The sequence below is a fragment of the Theropithecus gelada genome, chromosome 13, assembly GCF_003255815.1.
Source record: "Theropithecus gelada isolate Dixy chromosome 13, Tgel_1.0, whole genome shotgun sequence".
In the NCBI taxonomy this organism is placed as follows: Eukaryota; Metazoa; Chordata; class Mammalia; order Primates; family Cercopithecidae; genus Theropithecus; species Theropithecus gelada.
The window spans coordinates 49,415,696-49,436,505 of record NC_037681.1 but is presented as its reverse complement, the minus strand read 5'-3'; the positions used below and the strand labels follow the sequence as shown (position 1 = coordinate 49,436,505).

Below are 20,810 nucleotides of genomic sequence, written 5' to 3'. Positions count from 1 at the left end.
ATTTGAGGTCACGGCCTTAGCTCTAACTCTTTCTGATCACACAGTTGTTAACCTGCCACTGGCCCCAGCCAAGGCAGAGCCACTCCTACCTAATGTGTCCAGAGCCTGAGCCCAAGACTTCCCTCTCCAACTGCCAGGACCCCATTTCACTGGCTGCTCCCCCAGGGGCCAACACCTTCCCTGCTTCCACAAGTCCTGGCCTGTGCTGTGCCCACACGCCCCTCCAGGCTTCCAATGTGGCCCACAATCGCAGCCTGTGCAGTTTCAGAGACTCAGCAGCATCTGCATACCGGTAGCACTTTATGCTCTGCATGCATCTCCATTTAGGGTGTTTCGATGGCAAAGCATTGTCTAGTCCTCTTCAGAACTAGCCAGAACTCCAACTTCTAGAGAAGGCTTTTAGTGATGCAAATCTCAAATTCCCCTTGTCTTTTGATAAGCTTCGCAGATGCCATCAGAAGGTTCCCACAGGACCAACAGACGTGCGCTGCAGCTTTTGCAGGGCAGAAGCACGATGTCCCTGAACACATTTGTTACACTCACCTCCAATCAGACCCATAACAAATGGACTGGATTCCATGACCACCTCGGGCTGCGGGTTTCGGGAGGGCTGCCCAGCAGCTCACAGATGGACAACTATCATCTCCAGCGGGCTGCAGCTTGCAGGGCTGTGCTACCCTTTTTCTTCCTAACGCTTAACACCGTCTGCAACTGGTTTTGCTGCTGTCACATTTCATTTTGTTCATCACAAACCTAGTTACTGGAAAATTCTCTGTGATTAAAAAAAGTACAAGATTATAAAACCTTAGGAAAATAAGTAATTCTTTTATTTCTACTTCAAAATAGACCATGTACATCTGGAACTCTAAGGGGGAAAGTAACCAGGAGAATATTCCATCACAAAAATAAGATAAATAATAATTGCCCATTTCAGATCCATCTTTAATCCAGCTGAAAAGGGTATGAGCTGCCAGTTGTCTTGCTGTCAGGGGCCACCCCTCTGTTAGTGGCCTTGTGGCTGCCTCCCAAGGACTCCGAGTCTTAAGAGTTCCTGGAGCATCTTGAGGACGTGCTTTGGCTGGCTGGCGGCGAAGTCCAGTAGGCGGGGGCCCATGTGCTCCTGGAGGCTCCTGGCCAGCCTGCTCACCACCCCGTGGATGTTCCCGCTGGGTCCAGGCAGGGTGCCCTTCCCGGTGGTGGTGTTCAGGAAGTGCCAGAGGATGGGAAGGACATGCCGCTCTACAGCTTGAGGCTTCCGGGGGTAAACTGAGGCCACCAGCACTGTCAGGCAGAAAAGGAGAGTCACTTGAGCCAGGCACTCTCTCCCTCTCCCACTTCCCTCTCTTGGGACACCAACTTTGTCCCCCAAAGGGCTGGCAACCCAGCAGGTGCAGAACCTAAGGATCATGACACATTTAGGGGCCTACGAAAATGTGTTAGTTTCTTTTAACATTAGTAGAAAATATATGAATATATCCAACTGATTTATATCTGTGCTTACACCAACCAGTCAGAAACTATAATTTTTAAAAGTTTTATGGAGAAAGGGGCACACAAAGGCAGAAATATGCAGAATCTCTGACAATCATAAGGGTTCCTCTAGCCCAGGGAACAGGAAAGAGGCAGGCACACCTGGTTACAATCCTGCCGCCATCAGCTGTGTCAGCCTGAGGAAGCCACCTGACCTTTCTGAGCCTTTTCCAAACCCATAAAGTAAGGATAAAAATGCTGAACCAACCTCTCAAGTCTGTTAGAAATTCGATAACAAATATACATAAAGTGCCTACCTGTAGGCAGGCAGGTGACAAATAGTAACTATAGTAATATTGCATTTATCCACATCACCACCTATGGGAGTCCACACAAATACAGAGAAAAACTACTGGAGAGGGAAATCAGGACCCTCTCGCATGAAGCATGCTGGCAGACAAGACAGCTGGGAGCAGAGAAGCCTAGCACAGCCTCCCGGGTGCCCGGATGCCAAACCTCAGGACCAGACCAGCAGCAGAGGCATGAATGTGCTTGTGAACCAGCAAGCTCTACACAGACCATTCCAGTGATGAGCCCCCAAATCTGGTTTCCCAAGTTCCCCAACCCTCTCTAACCCCCAGAAAACCCAGAAGCCAGCTGAATCTGCCAACCAGCTCTCCATCACCTGAGTAAATGCCAGGGCTGTGGCCACATCAAAACCACATCAAGGGCTCTCCTGGGTCCCCAGAAGGGCTGCTCGGGCCTTCAGCTGTGGCCGCATTATCCTAAGCGCATTAGCACTAACGAAGCTGGCTTTGCGATTCACATGCTCTGCCCGTCATCCTGCCGAAGGATAAGTGCTGGAGCAGGCAAACACCACCAACAACAGTGCTTTATGGATTCTGTGGAATAGTTTCCATATCCTGGAAACTGCCTGAGACCAGGGCTCAGAGCTTCACATCACAGCTCCACTTCATGCTCACAGCACCCCCAAGAGGCAGGATGCTTGTCCGTTTTCCAGAGGAGGAAAGCAAGACTCAAATCAAGGCAAAGGGCAAAGCAGAGGACAGAGGCCAAATCTGCCTGGACTCCAAAATCCACACTCTTTCTACCTCACACTGTCCCCAGATTTCTAGGGATTCCATATTTCAGAGGCTGACCTGGAGCTTTACTTTTTGTTTTATTTATTTATTGAGACAGTGTCTTGCTCTGTCACCTAGGCTGGAGTAGAATGGCACAATCATGGTTCACTGCAGCCTCGACCTCCTGGGCTCAAGTGATTCTCCTGCCTCAGCCTTCCCAGCAGCTGGGACCACAGGCATGCACCTCCACGCACAGTTAATTTTTTTTTTTTTACTTTTTTGTAGAGATGGGGTTCTCATTGTGTTACCCAGGCTGGTCTTGAACTCCTGGTCTCAAACAATCTGCCCATCTTGACCTCCCAAAGTGCTGGGATTATAGGTGTGAGCCACCATGTTTTATTTTTCATGAATCTGCAATTTGTCCTTCCTTCACCAGGACCACATCATCTAATCCCCTAGGATATCTTCCCCTGAGAGCCCCACGGGTCCCTCTGATTTCAAAGCCAGCCAGGAATAATGAGGAACCAGGGAAGATGCCCTGGGCCACCCTCTGGTCAGCCTCACACTCTCTTGTGACGTTTCTCAAGGAATCTTGGCTTTGAGGCAGCACCCTCGGAGCTCTTACAGGGAACCTCCGAGGGTCACAGTTCCCTCAGAGGTGAAGGTGGTCCTGATAACTGGAAGGGCAGGACTGTACCCTGTGGGTCACCCCAGCATTCCCAGGAAAGGATCCTGGAGGAAAGGGCTTGGAGGAGCTTTATAAAGTGGAGTGAAGAGGTACACTGGTTGGAAAGAGTTGAGAGTTCTGTTCCCTGTGCTTGAAACAGGCTGAGTGGGAAGAAAACAGGTGACAGGAAAGCAGTCCCTGTCAGCCGCAGGGTGGGAGATGAGGGGAAACTAGAAGGGGGACAATGAGAGGGAACCACAAGAAAATGAATGACCCTGAGTAGCTACCTACACTGAATAACGGTAACTCAAAGGTGTCCTCAATCCCCGTGGAATCTCACCTGCAAAAATAGGTGAGAACACAGAGATTTGTATGCCCGTGTTTATACCAACCTTCTTCACAATCGCCAAAAGGCAGAAGCAGCCAAGTGTCCATTGAGGAATGGATAAACAAAATGTTGTATGCACATTTAATGGAATGTTATTCACCCTTCGAAAGGAAGGGGATTCTGGCCAAAGTGCTGTGGCTCAGGACTATAATCCCAGCACTTTGGGGGCCCTAGGTGAGTGGATCACTTGAGCTCAAGAGTTCGAGACCAGCCTGGCCAACATGGCAAAACCCTGTCTCTACTAAAAATACAAAAATTAGGCCGGGCGTGGTGGCTTACACCTGTAATCCCAGCACTTTGGGAGGCCGAGGCGGGTGGATCACGAGGTCGGGAGTTCAAGACCAGCCTGGCCAACATGGAGAAACCCCATCTCTACTAAAAAAAAAAAAAAAAAAAAAAAACAGAAAAAATTAGCTGGGCATGGTGGTACGTCCCTGTAAGCCCAGTTACGTGGGAGGCTGAGGAAGGAGAATTGCTTGAACTGGGACCCAGGAGGCAGGGGTAGCAGCGAGCCAAGATCATGCCACTGAACTCCAGGCTGAGTGGGAAGAGAACAGGTAACAGAGCAAGACTCTGTCTTTTAAAAAAAAAAAAAAAAAATTAGCTGGGTGTTATGGTGGGCGCCTGTAATCCCAGCTACTCGGGAGCCTGAAGCATGAGAATGGCTTGCACTGGGAGACAGAGGTTGTAGTGAGCTGAGATCTCATTACTGCACTCCAGCCTGGGTGACAGAACGAGAACCTCTCTCTCAAAAAAAAAAAAAAAAAAAAAAGGAAATTCTGACACCTGCTACAACATGGATAAATCTCGAGGACATTCTGCTGTGTGAATTAAGCCAAACACAAAAAGATAAACTGTATAATTCCATTTATATGACATACCTAGAATAGCCAAAATCATAGAGACAGAAAGTAGATGGTGGTTGCCAGGGACTGGGGAAGAGAGAAATGGGGAACTAGTGTCTAATGGGGACATAGTTTCTGTTTTGCAAGGTGAGAGTTCTGAAGATGACTGCAAAAATCATGGACACTTACTACCACTGAACTGTACACCTGAAAATGGTTAGGGTGGTACATTTTGTTGTATATTTTAACACAATTCTTTTAATGGGGGGGTGCTGTGGTTTGACTGTGTCCCCACCCCAATCTCATCTTGAATTGTAGCTCCCACAATTCCTACGTGTCATGGGAGGGAGCCGGTAGGAAGTAATTGAATCATGGGGGCAGGTCTTTCCAGTGCAGTTCTCATGAGAGTAAGTCTCACGAGATCTGATGGTTTTATAAGGTTATAAGGGGGAATTTTCCTGCACAAATTCTGTCTTCCTTGCCCCCATGTAAGATGAGTGGCATGATTGTGAGGCCTCCCCAGCAACATGGAACTGTTCATCCATTTAACCTCTTTTTCTTTCTAAATTACCCAGTCTCGGGCATGTCTTTCTCAGCAGCGTGAGAATAGGCTAATACAGCAGGGAAAAGCGAGAACTATCTCAAGAACCAAACCCAGGCACGCACCCTCCACCCCCATCCCCACCAAAGGCTGGAGGCTCCACCTGCCCCCGACAGAGCCCCCTTCCCCATCCTGCTACATTTGATCCACTCTTGCTCCTTGAATTCTCTTCCGCAGAGTGAGGCGTGTTTACACCTCAGCCCCCAGGAAGCTCACTCCGCGGGAAGAGTAGCAGTCCCCACCCAAACTCAGTTCCACAGCTCACACCACCCTCTCCGCTCACGTCTTGGCTAATTGAACTCAGGCTACTTCAGAGCCACATTCCCCAGGTGCAAGGATGTGGCAGTCACCTGGCCGGCAGGTGTTGACTTTTAAGCTGGCAAAGATGGCAAGGCCCTTCTGGGGGCCAGCATGAGGGAGAAAACCCCATTAAACTCAAGCTTAGAAGCAGCTGAAGTAATTAGCAGAAGATTTACTCCTATTAAGCTGTGCTATTATTAGTCCTCGCCTGTGTCAATAAAAATTTTCTTCTCTGTTCCTGGTGGACACGGAGTTAACAGAAGACCTATGGAGAAGCTCTTGCTTTTGAGGTCTCTTGGAAATAGACAAGAAAAAATTACAGTAAGTGGATAAGGTGAAGATACTTGCCCACCTCTGGGCCCTGTAAACTACCCAGACAAGGACAGGTAAATCAGAAAATGCTGATTTTGAGCAATGGCAAAGGGTTCCGTGTCTGGTGTCTAGGACCATCTTACTTACCTACCCTGTTCTCCCCCAGCTCACCTGCAGCCGGCCCTGCCTCACTCGCACCTGCCTTCCGGTAAGGTAAGAGGCCACTCCAGGAATGCTGGAAGGATAGAACCCACACAGAGGCAAGGCCAGGAGCCAGACATGGGGCAGGGGAGAAGCTGAAAGGGCAGCTAGTGTCGAGGTCCTCAGCCATGCAGCATGTGCCGGGCCTGTCTCTGAATGCTCACAGCGGGGCTAGGAGGTGAGGGCAGCAGAGAGACCAGTGATATCATGTGGGATGCAGTCTTGAGAAGTACACGGGAAGAAGGTAATGCCAGAGCCAAGCAGGCATCCCCCAGGTAGAGGAAGAAGAATGGAGAAGGCTTTCCGGGCAGGGCAGCCACGTGTGGGCAGAGCAAGAGGCTGAGAGACTGGCCACTGTGTGGAGGGTGCATACAGGCACCCAGGAGGCAGTGTCAGGGGGAAGCAGCACAGCACAGGGTTGGGGGCTTGGCTCTGCAGCCAGGCTCTCAGGATACATCCTGGGTTCCTCACCAAGGGACCTTGTGCATTTCACTTTTCTAAGCTCCATTCTCCTTTTCTCCACCAAGTGGAATCTACATCCTCCTGGGGGTTGGTCATGAGGATTCAATGATCCAGTGCATAGAGCTGGGGGTGGGAGGAAGGGGGCACATCCTAGAGCAGCAGTGACAGCTGTGGGCCACACGTGGACCTTCCCAAGGCAAAGGAGGAGGCTTTGTGCAAGCAAAAATGATCATGAAACCAAGATAAGTAACCTGCCCAAGGTCAGGGCTGCTGGCGGCAGATGGGTGTGTGGACACCTAAGCCTGTGTCCTTTCTGTGTTGCCACCTCAAGGATCACAAGAACAGATTTCAGCCCTGGAATGAAGTCAGTTGGACTTCTCCTGTGGACTCAAAGCAGAAACAGGATTGGAGTAACCCTTCGTTAGCTGGAGCTTGAGCAAGGCGAGTAGATTCAGACCGAGGCCCCGTCTCCACATAGTACAGTCCCAGCACTGGCCAAGGGGTCCTGTGGGGTTGAAACCCAGCCGGTGCCTGCTTGCCAGGCTGCATATGCTAAAGGCTACACATGGCAACTTTTTCTAATTCTCTTGATGGTGCTGTCAACTGACCAATCCATATGCACCCACTAGGCAGTGTCTATCTGGAAAGGGAGGCTTTTTCTGACTCACACAAAGGTACTCTATAGGCTAGAAGCAGCCTTGTTTGCAAGGAGGAAGAAGTGCACACAGGTTGAGTGTCCCTTATCTAAAATGTTTTGTACCAGAAGTATTTCAGATTTTTTTCTGATTTTGGAATGTTTTCATGATACTTACCAGTTCTACATCCCTAATCCAAAAATCTGAAATCGGAATTGCCCCAATGTACATTTTCTTTTAATGTCATGTCAGCACTCAAAAAGTTTCAGATTTTGGAGCATTTCTAATTTTCTGATTAGGAGGATTCAACCTTTAACAGTTTTTTAGAGACACTTTTGCTTTTGTACAAACCTACCTAATTTTGATCAAAACAAAGATTGTCTTCTGGCAATATGGAGATTGTCACACACACACAAAAAAGATTATCCGAATTTTAAATGATTGGGGGGGAATTATTTCAGGTCTAAGATAACTGGGTGAATGGTTCGACCACAGGCCAGGAGAGAACAGCAATCTACCGGGAGGCTGGGTGGGGTGGGGTGGGGCTGGGGGTGCTCACCTGCCAGGCGATCGGTGACATCCAGCACTGCACGGCCACTCAGGAAACGTACCCGCCCAGCAAATGCTGGTAGAAGGCACAGGTTGTCTGAAAGAGATGGGGGATGTCAGCGGCCACACTGCTGGGGACTGAGTGACAGCGCTAGGGGTTTGTAGGGCCACATACTTACAGTGCCTGCATGGGGATGAGGCCTTTGGGGGAGCTGAATTAATTTTTCCAGGTCACAAAGGGGCCACCTAAAGTGAATGTATGTAGCATGTTTGGGAAAGAATCAGTGGCCTGAAATAGCTAAACTGGCTCCCAAACAGGCCTCATTTATTCCCGCAGATCTGATTCATATTGCCTCTGCATCTCAAAATTGCCATGAGTTTTGGAACAAAATAAAGTAGATAGGTAGGTAGATAGATGATAGAAGATAAATGAATGGATGGATGGATGGATGTTGGAGAGAAGATATTGGATGATGGATAGATAGAAGATAGATAATAGAGAGGGGTGGATGGATATACAGATACTGTTTTATGGAAAACGGAATCACTGAGCCATGATTACACAAAGGTCAGTAAAAGGTTAGGATTAAAATTCAGAAAGTATAGCTCTTCTCAAAGCCTGAATTTGTGCTTTAACCACCAAGATGTACCCACAGCCAGTGGTGGTTTATTTCTGCACTGAACACATACTGATATCATCTATGTAATAGGCATGGAGCTAGAAGCCAAGTAAAACCCAGTACTCCCATCCCCCTCAAGAGGCTCCTCTGACAAGCAGACAGATGCTTAGACATGAACCCTGACACCGGGTGAGAAGCACTGTGCTCTTGTAACCAAGAACCTGCAGGTCTGAAGCCAGGGTGACCGACTGGCCCTGGTGGGCCCAGGCTCTCCCCATTTCAGCACCGTCAGTCTCCAGTCCCGGGAACCCAGGATGCTTGGTCCTCCTATCCAGAGCAGAAGCACCCGGCTGGCTCTGGCAGGGTCCGAGGAGGGAGTTTGTGGGTTGAGGAGCATGTATTATCATCAATGGTTTATATATGACCTCACTGCCCGGGCCTGATTTTTTCCTCACTTGTAAACTCCAGGTGGTCTGAGTCCCAGACCCAGCATGAATATACTTGCAAAGATGGCTAAGTTTATCATCTATATGCCCCAATATGTCTTTCAGGAGGTTTGGGGAAAGAGGGATTTTAACCCTTTTTTAAAAATTGTCCCAGTGCCCCTGCCCCCAATCCCGGCTCCACCAACCATCCAGCCACACCCAGCTGCGAGGCGCAGCTCCCTGGCTGCCCAGCCATGCCCATGGGTAAAGCTCTGGGGACTGAGCACCACCCCCTTCGTATCTTGAAAGAACTGAAATAGTATGAGTGTTTATTACAGAGATGAGCCACTAATGGCGAAAACACAAGCAAATGGGGTGGGGACGTTTCTGGAATAAAGAGGCTCTCGGGCTCCTTCATATTCCTGAAGTCGACTGCAGCAGGACCCCATTTCTACTGAGTTTAGAAGCCACTCGTTCCTCTCCATTCTAGCTGACACCTCCTGGTTTCTCAAACTATTAAACTTGAAGAGCTGCATTTCTCACAAAAACACACAAGATGAGAAAAATGGGGCTGTCCTAGAAAGGTGTGCTAAGCTGAGAAAGCCACACCATCCTCAGAACCTTCTCCTTGTGGACTGCAGAGAAACCAGCACGCCAAGCTCCCAGCATTTTGCAACCACAGTAGTCACAGCTTAATTCAGTAGCAGGTGGGGCAAGTAACAAAATGCACTTTTCAGAGATGTGGCTTTGGGGCTTGCCTGCACCTGTCAGGGAAGTGAGGGTGGGTGGCCTGTGTGGTGTTAACATAGCAGTCCCAGCACGTGTATCCTGGGACCCAGGAGCCGACCACCTCAAGGCCAGACTTCTCTTTGCAAGGGTCAGAGTTTTTAGAGCTCTGCACGAGGAAGTCTTTCCAGACTCACCTTTTCCAAGTTCCTTCAATACCTCAGCACAGAGCCCCCGCATCCCTGGAGAGGTGCACTCAGTGCTTTGTTTTCCTCATCAGGCAAAAGTTTAGCTAAGACCTCATCCCTGCTTCCCTTGCTCTCCTCCTGAGGGATACAGAGGAGAAAATGGACCCAGGTACATCTCTGCTGTTTGCAAAAGCTCCATCCACCCACCAAGAGGCTTTAAAATAATTTGTCCTGGGAGATAAATGAGATGGCAGCTTCTAGAATATTGCAATTAGCAAGATAAGGTCTCAGGGTGCATTGGTAAAGCTGTCAGTTGCATAAGAAGAGGTTTTCATATGAATGGCACCTGTTTGTTTCCAGATGTTTCTATTTGTCCCACCCCTATCATTTACCTGGGCTCAGATTTGAAGACAAGGACTTCTTCCTCCTTGGTCACTTCCCACAATGCTCAGTCTAGAACATTCTCTAATGTAAGGAACATGGCTGTGCTTTGGTCAAGGATAGGCTGAGGTAAACACCCAGAGTGACTCAGCAAGTTTAGAGCACAGACGTGTAACTCCACTTGTTATCACAGCCATAACATGGGAAGGCCATGCCTTGGCCCTATGCCACTATGGTCTGTAAAAGGCATAACTGCCCTGCTGACACTGTGCAGGCTTGTGTGTGCCCAGAGAGAGAGTGAAGCTACTGTCCTCCGTAAGAGAGAATGACCGTCTGCAGATGGACATGGAGCCAGGAAACGGCTTGTGTCCAGAGGGAAAGAGTTAAGCTGCTGACCCTGAAGGCAAGGGAGAGCCGGCACAGCTGTGTGTGGGAGCCAACGGACTTAGCAGCTGAGCCAGGGCAGATGGTGTGAGAGTAAGCTGCTGCTGAGAGCTGCTGCTGAATAAAATCATCTTTCACCTGCCTGCAGCCCCCCGAGTGTTCTTGCTGCTCATCTACCCACTTCCTTCAGACCTCAGCCTGAGCTGGAACCTGACCCTGGACACGTCTAGACCTGACATCTAGACACAGCAGGGACTCGCGCTTCTGGCCCCAAACATCCCCTCTCCCCAGAGCCAGAAAGAAGTGAACTTGGGGAACACTTAAAAATGCATATCCAGCAGAGACCCATGCCAGACCATGCTCCCACGGTGCAGAGCACACTGCAGGTGCTGAATAAATGCTCATAGTGTGCAGGGCAACGTCAAAACAGGACACAGTGTGCCTGGGCTGGTTTATGAACCCCAGAGCACTACACCCAGGCAATTGGCCTGTCTTTCCACTGGCCACTTTTAGAGTGAAGCCTCATCTTCAGGTTACCTCCAGGTTCAATAAGACACACTAAAGCATAGCAGTTATAAGAGCGCTGAATACAGATTGCCTGGGTTTGAATCCTGGTTCTTCCATATTTTACTGCGGAACACTGGACAAGCCACTTAGCTGCTCTATGCCTCAGTTTACCCATTTATAAAATGGGGATGATACTAATAGCTTTCTCATAAAGTTGCTGTAAGGGTTCAATGAACAAACAGTGCTTAGGATAGTGCCTAGAGCATATAATTACTATGCAAGTATCAGCTATTATTGTTACTATTATTACCTTAAAACTCTGAGAGCCCAGCAACCATCATGGTAGAGAGACCAATGAAGAGGCTAGAATCTAAGTTTTAAAAGCTGAAAATCTACACTCCATTAAGCCTAGCCTGGGGCTTTCCTAGGCTCCTTTTCTGCATCACAAGGAAGCAAACACGGGCCTTGCAATGAAGAAAAAACAGCCCCCAGCCGCGGCCCAGAGACTCTGTCATTCCTAGGTTCAGACTCCCCTGTCTACAATGGGGTGGAGGTCTAAGGGGCCTTATGCCTGTCCCATTCAGCCAAGCCCTGAGGCTACCAGGCCACATCATCCTCTGGCTACTGGGAAGCTAGAAAAGAACTTTTAAGAAAGTGTAGGAAACCTGGTAACAAGGACAGTGGCAGCAAAGAAACTGGAGTTCCCCAAATAAGCACAAGACTTGGTAAGTAATGACATGCTGGTTTTACCAGATTCACCATGGCTGCCAACACTAGGTATGCTCATCTAAAGAAAAAACTGGGACTGACACACTTGCACAGAAACACACAAGCTATGGTGCAGCCACCTGATGGAGCTGTTAAAAGTGACTCAAGGCCAGGCGTGGTGGTTCACACCTGTAATCCCAGCACTTTGGGAGGCCGAGGTGGGCAGATGACCTGAGGTCAGGAGTTTGAGACCAGCCTGGCCAACATGGTGAAACCCCATCTCTACTAAAAATACAAAAAGTAGCCAGGTGTGGTGGCGGGAGCCTGCAATCCCAGCTACTCAGAAGGCTGAGGCAGAAGAATCGCTTGAACCCAGGAGGCGGAGGTTGCCGTGAGCCCAGATGGCGCCACTGCACTCCAGCCTGGATGACAGAGCCAGACTCCATCTCAAAAAAAAAAAAAGTGACTCAAGAGTATAATCATCTGCAAATGCTTATGCTCTGATTTTTTTTAAAAGCAGGATGCAAATCCAAACGTATAACACAACTGCTGTGCTGAACCCCTATTGACCCCCATTTATAGAATGGGCATCTGGTTCAAGAGGCCAAAGCAGAGACCCAGAGCCAACAAACAAGACATGGGGTTTTATTAGGGGCTTACATAGAGGGGAGAGAGTCTAGTGGCAGTGGGCTGAATGGGAGCGCCTCATGGCCCAGTGGCGGAGGGCTGGGCAGGAAAATCGCAACCACTTGCAAACAGCATGCAATTTATACAGCGTTTTCACTTAACACCCTCCACCTGGCAACCTTCATTTACCCCAAAACTCAGGGCCTAAATCCCCTGTATCGCTCACGTTCCAAAGGACAGGTCGGGGGCTCAGATGTGCCTCATAAACAAGGAACGAATCTCTGAGTTGGCCACTCCCAGATTCCCTGGCTCAGAAAACACACTTAGGTGTGTCTGCCATTCAGGATCATTCTAAGGGGATGCTTAAGTTATTGCTATCAGCTGCATTTACCCTACAACAATGTGCACAGAAAAAACTCAAATTGAGAAATGCCAAATGTTAATAATGGTTTCTCTTAAGAGTTGGGACTATGAGTGAGGGATTTTTTTTTTCCCCTTTCAACTGCTTTGTATTTTCATTTTCTCAATAATAAGTATGACTTCTTTACAGTGGTAGAAGTGAACTTTAGGTTTTTTAATTAACTAGGAAGACTGCCTAGTAGCATGGGAAACTGGGTAGTGTTAAATGAAAGAAGCAAAATCAAAACTGTATTTACATTATGATTTTTAACCAGGGAATTTGTATATAGACCGACAAAAATAGAAGAGATATTTTTAAGCAGTTTGATATTGGAGAAGCATCACGGATCCATTTTTAAATTCCATTAACAATATAATGTTCATATGATTTATATAAGGTAATAAATTTAAGGTCAGAGAGCAAAAGAGCAAAAGTAGACTTGAAGCCACCCCCATTCCAGGCTTATCTGCTCTCTCTAGTACTAACCAGGGGCTGGAGTAAATTAAGAAAGTTCCTTTTGGCACAGAGAAGCTTGAATGCTGAGGTCTGATCAGGAGAGGATGAGCTGTCAGCAGCCTGATGTTTTAATTAACGAAGTTTCTTCTGTAACTAATCCAGTAACAGAACCCAAAGACAGAGCCACCCAGTTCTACTCAGGAACTTCTTGATCCCAGAATAATTCCCCTGAAATCAGAAGGTCTTGGTGCTGAGTAGAAAGAATGCCACTTGAGCCTTGATCCCAGAGAGGCCTCAAGGCTGGCAGTGACAGACGGCGGAGGTCAGGGAGCAAGCTGCCAACATGTCTCATTCCTTACTGCCTCCCATGAAAATGACATGGGCAGAAATCCTCACCTGCTCTGCCAACCAATCCTCCGTTCAACCCCACCCAGCCTCGGAAACCAAGGGATTAGAACAGATGATGTTGGCTTCTTTATCACTGAATTCTAGAATCAGTGAGTTCTAGAAGGTCCCCCAAGAAGGCCATCCTCCCAGCTTGGCTGTGCCATCTGGATTTTATGCCAGAACACATCCTAGCTTGGCATTATTCTTGATCCCCTTGACCTCCAGTGTTGCAGGAAATAAACAGTAACCTGCTGAGCTGTTGCTTTGTGACTTTCCACATTTAAATATTTCACAGCATGCAACAGTTCATCTCCAGCCTGGAGCCCAGAATCTCTTACACAGCATGAAGAAAGAGGTTTAGGGGAAAACTCCTTCCCATCAAAGAAACTGGATCATATCCAATCCAAGCCACTTCCAGGAGGGGCCTCAGGTGTTAAAGGTCCCCCAAGAAACCACTAGAACCACCAGGCTCAGCTTGGGTGATTTGGGGGGACTTCATACCCCTTCTCTTCCAACCGATTTGATGCACTCTCGGCTGCTACCACCCAATCCCCTGGGACAGCGGGAACTTTAGTTACTTCCATCCGCAGGCCAGGTTCAGACCATGACAGGCAGATAAGAACCATTCCCAGAGATGGGTTCTACCCTAGGTACTCCCTGGCAATGATGAGTTCCCCTTGTTGGTAACCTACTCCCTCCAGTTCTGACCTACATGGATGTGGAAATCAGCTTGTCACTTCAAAGTTAGGAACACTTTCAAAACCCGTTTTGCTGGCTGGGCTGAGAGGGTGTGGCTTACAGCAAAGCCATCAGGCCCAGATAGCCCATGCCTCACCTGCTCAAAAATTACCTGGATCCAAAACAGTATATCTGGCCAGACACGGTGGCTCACGCGTGTAATCCCAACACTTGAGGAGGCCGAGGCAGGTGGATCGCCTGAGGTCAGGAGTTTGAGACCAGCCAGCCTGGCCAACATGGTGAAACCCCATCTCTACTAAAAATTTAAAAAGTTAGCCAGGCGTGGTGGCACGCACCTGTAATCCCAGCTACTCAGGAGGCTGAGACAGGAGACTCACTTGAACCCGGGAGGCCAGGTTGCAATGAGTCGAGATCGCACCACTGCACTCCAGCCTGGGCAACAAGAGCAAAAATTCCATCTCAAAAAAACAAAAACAGACAAAAACAAAAAAAACAAAAAAACAAAAAAAACAGTGTTTTACCCTTTGGGCTCCACCAGAGACTTTTGCCAGGGATTTACTGGACTCCATTCATCCCTTTGAGGCCCACACCATTCCATTCCAGCCTAAGCGCTGACCTATGGATTAGAGAGGAAGACAGCCAACCCTTCATCTTGCACCAAAACCTCTGACTGATGAACCACAGGGTACCATACCCATGGAAGCCCTGTCCTGGAAGGAAGAACTGAGGCATTGTCCTAGTAGCTACAATCCTGCTACCAGGTGAGTTCAGATCACAAAAGCAGGCCACCCCCAGGCTCTCCTTTCCAGGACGCCCAGTCTAGTGGGAGTACAACAGAGCCCCAAATAAGAGGGACCTGAGTCTTGTGACAATGTGAGACACTAGATTCTGTTGCCCAAAGCACCACAGTTCCAGCGAGCTCAAGGAGGCTGGCCTCATGGCAAAAAGTGGTAACTAAAACACCTGGAGAGGGAAGAGTTAAAAAGTCCTCTCCCCAGACAAGGATGCTTATCCTCTTCAAATAGCTAAAGCCTATTTCGCTTGGTACAGGTTTTCCCAATAAATCCAAGGCCCATGGTGATTTACCAAGAGCCTTGGTTATTGGCAACAGCAATCTCACTTACCCAGAGCAACGCTGAGAACAAGCCGTAATTTAGAGCTGGATTTATATTGTTTGTTCTACAGCAACAAACTCAGCAAATCATAAATTCCCTCTGAGATGAAGAGCGGAAATTGACAATATTTATGAACTCAAGAGGCAGAGAGGGACCTGACCAGGTCTTTGATTTGTAACTGAAACTTTTCCTGGAGCCTCCAGCCAAGGACATGGTGGCTGTCCCAGCCCCAGGGAGCTGGGCTCAGGCCAGGAAGCAGGTGTGTGGGGGGAGCGGGGCAGCAAGTGTGTCAGGAGGTGTGTCCAGCCTCTCTAAAGGATGGTCTTTGGATGCTAAAGCCAAGACGTTGCTCTATGCTCATCAGGACACACAGCAACAAGGCAAACAGGCAGTTTTCAGGCCATGAAGCAAGGCTTGTTTGGGAAAGCTCATCCTTATACTGGGCTGGCCATAAGTCCACTCATGTGCTACTTTCTCCACACACCCAAAGTTTGGAATTTGCACTTTGATCCACGTACTGGATACACCAAACATCACCTTCTATCATCCATGAAAGGAATAAGAAAACACAAGCAGATGCACCAACATTTCCCCTAACATTCCAGAAGCAAGATATCATACCGAGAAGCTCTCACCTTTCCTGATGTCTCTTCCATAGCTCCCACCTTTTTTCCTTCTATCCTCTTTCCCCTCCCTCCACTTTCCCTCCCTGCCCATCACAACAAACCCCACACCAAGCCCCGGCCCAGCTTAAGCCTTCTCAGCACTCCTGACTCACTCACTGTGGTGCCTTGTGGCCCTGGGGGGGTCACTGCCCTCATGTGTCTATGAGGATGCTGGACTGGATCATCTCCACATCACCTCTACTTCCAGTCGTCCAGAGGTGTGGGTGGCTGTGACATGGAAAAGCTCACCAGCCAAGAGCCTTGGAGGCTCTGGTTTCCACCTCTGCCCTACACAGCCTCTGGTGAAACACTTGGCCTGGGAACCAACCAAAGCCTTATCCACCTTGCAGATTTCCAAGCAGGAAGGTGGACATGGTGACCAGAGCCACACAAGCCCAGGTGGGACACTCACCCAGGCTCTCAACCATTGCATCCAACACAGCCACAGCAGCAGCATAAATCCCCAAGTTCTTGGAGTTCAGGTTCTCTGCAACAGCGATGATGATGGAGAGCAGCATGGGGTGCAAGTTCTCTTTGAGGAGGGGGATCATCTTGGCGAGGGACTCCAGCGCCCACTGGCTCACTTTCTTGTTGGAATCCTGAAGCCTTGGGGTGAAAGCATCAAAGACCTATTGAGGAAACAGAAACCAAGAACCCATGGGAACCCAGGCTGGGCGGGACTCTCACAGTGCAGGCAGCTTGGACCTCACCCGGCCCAGCTGAGCGAACTCAGCAGAGACTCCTCCTGCGTCCCCGACCTATGCCAGAGCACTCCCAAAAACGAAGAGCTCACCTCCTCAAAAGGGTGGGCAAGAGGGGAGGAACCGACAGGTATTGAGCACTCATTGCATGCCGAGTGTCCAGGGCATCTTGTTAGTTGCTCTGCAATCTCCTTTTTACTGAATGATCTCAACAACCCATGGAGCACATGTTACCACCCCCCGCTTTCCCATAAACAACAACAACTGGGGCTCCAAGAGGTTCAGTGATTTGCCTGAGATCACACAGCTAGTAAGAAACTTGGATGGAAACCCAGGTCTGCTGACTCTGAGCTGTGTCTTTGCTCAGCTGTGTAACTGACTGTCAGCAGCCTCACTCCACCAAGAAGCAGGCGCCACCCGAGTGTTCAGCCTGTGAAGGGCTTGTACCTGCTCCTAACACACCTGTCCAGCCATCACCGCCCAGTCACCTGTCCAGCCACATGCTCTGCCCCCAAACATGATGCACCTAGCTCCCCAGAAGCAACCCAAGGCCTCACCATAGTATCCTCCACCTCTCCCTCCTACCCTCCTCGCTGTAAATCTGCTAGAAGGACAAGAGACATCTCTGAGCATTTCCAAGGTGCCAGCAGAGGCGGTGCCCTTGCCCACTCAGCCGATTCCAGGTAGTCTCCATGTTACAAAGACCAACTGCATAGCAAGTGCTCCTTACACCCCGAGAGGTCTGACACAATGTCCAACGCCGTTCAGAGTTTTCAAACTTCAAGCTGCACCCCCCAGGGGAGAGACAGGTGGGAGAGTAGAAGCAGGTGGTGCTCACCTGGACCAGGTGGGCAGCGACGAGCTCCGGCTTGGCCTTGCAGAACTCCAGGAGACGCCCCACGCCTTCCATCCGGGACCGGAAGTCCTTGGCCTCCAGCAGCCGCATCAGCTCCCGTAGCTGCTCCACCATCTCCCCGCTGCCCTGCAGCATGGAGCGTGGCCCCACCAGCCTTGGGCCATTGGAGCTGAACCTAGGTAAGGAGCATGGCATCTGACCCCCAGGGAAAAGCCCAGGGGAATGAACCCACTTCTGGTCCCATGCCACCTCCTACAGGCGGGTGGGGCAGAGAGGAGAGTGTCACCTGCAGCTTAGTCCACCCCCAGCTTCCCTCCACCTACAGCTTGTTACCCAGGGCCCCATCCCCTTGTCAGGGGTCAGGGCTGTCTCTTCCTGCCTTTTTCTCTTTTCAGAAGATATGTAAGCAATGGGGAAAGTCAGAGTGAGGGAGTGGCTATCCACAAAAGGATGACTGGTACACATTTTTTATTTTTATTTTATTTTTGTTTTTGAGACAGAGTCTCATTCTTGTTGCCCATGCTAGAGCTTAATGGCATGATCTCGGCTAACTGCAACCTCCACCTCCTGGGTTCAAACGATTCTCCTGCCTCAGCCTCCCACGTAGCTCGGACTACAGGCATGTGTCACCATGCCCGGCTAATTCTGTATGTTTAGTAGAGATAGGGTTTCAGTATGTTGGCCAGGCTGGTCTCGAACTCCTGACCTCATGATCCACCCACCTTGGTCTCCCAAAGTGCTGGAATTACTTTTCAACTGGTGCACATTTCATGTAAGAGCAGGGAAAGACCTTGGAGGTCATCACGGCCAACCTTCTACCTGGCTCCTATATCCTGAGCCATGGCTGGCTAGGCTCTGCTCACACTCCCCCAGCGACTGGGGACATTGTAAAAAGTCCCATTTTCTTACGCTGGGATCATCTGTGCATCACAGCCCGCTAGCCCCTTCTAGCCAGCATGAGAACAGCTCTGTGCAGAACTACTACCTTTCAGCTCCAAGCCTAGGTCATTGGCTCATGCCCTATACCCCGGTCCTATCCAGCAGAGCCCACTGTCCCTCATTCTGTGATTCACTCCTGCATTCCACACTCATTGTCTACTGAGAGCCAAGAGCTGTGCTGAGCACTGAGAACTGTGAGATGAGAGCACAGCCTTTGCCGTTAGGAGCTCACAGACAATGAGAGATAGATAAATTAACAGGGTTGACAGAGGTATGACGAACAGGCCAGCCTGTCACCCTGAGGACATGGGGGCACAAAGTGGTCGAGCTTCCTGGAGAAAGCGACAGGTGAGCTGAATCTTGCAGAACCAATAGACATGTTCTAGGTATAGATGGCACCTAGGATAAGCAAAGGCACAGCAGGGAGAGAGGATGTAGAGGGGCGTGAATACCAGCTGCTCTTATATTTTGCTTATCCCAGGTGCTGCTCTGGTCAGGCTGAGAGAGGAAGAGTGGGAGAGGGGCAGGAAGTTACCTTTGAAGAAGTGGGCATGGGGTTTCCCTGTGCCCTGCTAGGGAGTTCAGATGGGATCAGCCCAGGACATTGCAGAGGGGCTTCAGTTTTAAGCACAGGCGTGACCACTGGACTCCTGCTTGGTTTCTAACTGCTCCCAGCACCCCCACACCCCCTCCTCCCAGCCTCTCAGTCCATGCCTTCTCATCTGCCTTAGTTTAGGCTGGGCCTCTGAACTAGTCCCAGGCTGGTCACTCTGGTGGTTAAAGGATCTGCTGGTCTAAGCGAACAGGGAAACACTGAGCTCACACAGAGAGATCTCTCACTGAGCTCACACAGAGAGCAACCACTGATGCTAGTGGAACCTCACCCATTCAGCTGGGTCTGCAGGAACCAACTTCTACTGGCATATGCTCCCAAGGCCAGGATTTGCTCTCCCTGGGATTTGGGTTGAGGGGGAACACATCCTACAAATTCATCTATTAGTACTGCAGACCCAACTAGGTGTCAGCGGTACCCCAGATCCATGTATCCACCCCAGAGCCACCCCTGGCCATGGGCAAGCAGGACACCTCTGTCAGAAGTCTTAGATGTGAAGCCCAGAGAGACAGGAGCAGCCATACCCCTCCTTGATGGGCAGCCCGTTCTCACACACCACCAGACTCCTCGACACCTTGAGGCCTTTGGCAGAGGGAAGTTCATCATTATCTTCTATTCCCTTGAAAAATACACACAGAGCATGAGCCAAAAGGAGTGGCCCTCCAGGGAACTGCCAGACATTCTAGTGGAGACATAACGGCAATAATCCCTTCCACCTAGGAGAGCTTCAGATGTCACAGTTGAGACTTCCAGAGCCCTGAAAGTAGCTGGGGCAGAAATCAAGATCCCCAGTTAACAGATGAAGGTGTGGAAGCCCAGGAAGCCTCAAGGAACATAGGCAGTGTGGGGGCAGAACCAGGTGTGAGCACAGAGGACAGAAATCACATCTATCTCACCTATCAGGAGTAGTGGATGAAATCAATACCTCTGGAATCCACTCCCCACTCCCCTGACCCACTCGAAGGCTGCCAGGCTCAGCACTGTCGCCCCCACCCCCAAAAGGCCATGACCCACTCATGCCCCACAACTCACCCGCTGTTTAATGGCTGCCATGACCTTCTGCAAGTCGTAAGATGGGAGGGATTGCTTCAGAAATGCATCAAACTTAGTGTTCGCCATCAAGATATTCACCATCTTCCGGCCATAAAATCTGCCACAGGAGAGCGAGATAAAGAAACAGCCTCCGAAATGCATAATAAATTTGCTTTACAGCTTTACATAATCTTCCTAATTAAAGAGAGTTTTTAATACTTTTTCTAATTATGAAAGCAATCCCTACCCAGTTAAAAAATAGATTGATAAAATAAACATCATCCATAATCCCATTACCAAGAGAAAATCACTATTAAATTTTCACATATTTTCCTATAGTCTTTTTTCTGTGGCATTTACTTTAGTTGACATCAGAATGTATATACAAGTTGTATTCAGCTTTTTCACTTTATCATTCATTAATCATCTTCCCAAGTCCCTTAAAACTCTCCATAAACATCCTTTTTAATGGCTACAAAATATTCCGTTGAATGGCTATACCAAAGTGTACTCAATTTTGTTCTAATATGGAACATTTAGAAGTCTGAGAAAGGGTAAAGTGGGACAATATAGGAGGGAGTAGTTAATCTACCTGATGAACAGTGGTGGCAGGTGAGGGAATCAAGGAGGGCTTCATAGAAGAGGTAACCTTTGTGTTGGGGCTCAACAGATAACTAGGAGTTCACAAATGGGGTGGGATTTGGGGTACGTTGGAGGAAAAGGGTTATTTAGGTCTATAACACAGTGTGACATGTCAGCAGGGGGGATATGTTGGAGAACAGTGAGCAGGGGTTGGACACAGGAAGCAGACAGGCCAGAGGAGAACACAGGACCCTGTTTAGGGAGACATGAAGGAGTTAGACTACCTC

At 49.2% G+C, this 20,810-nt stretch overlaps 1 protein-coding gene across 1 annotated transcript in view; it reads right to left on the bottom strand.

Moving 5' to 3' along the window:
* Positions 1–942: 942 nt before the first annotated feature.
* TOGARAM2 (TOG array regulator of axonemal microtubules 2) overlaps positions 943–20,810 on the bottom strand; it is a 54,042-nt gene continuing 34,174 nt past the window's right edge. Inside the window, 7 exon segments of the mRNA XM_025353515.1 lie at positions 943–1,041; positions 1,043–1,281; positions 7,523–7,609; positions 16,213–16,429; positions 17,340–17,532; positions 19,434–19,528; positions 19,942–20,059. Of these exon segments, the coding sequence (XP_025209300.1) occupies positions 943–1,041; positions 1,043–1,281; positions 7,523–7,609; positions 16,213–16,429; positions 17,340–17,532; positions 19,434–19,528; positions 19,942–20,059 (1,048 nt within the window).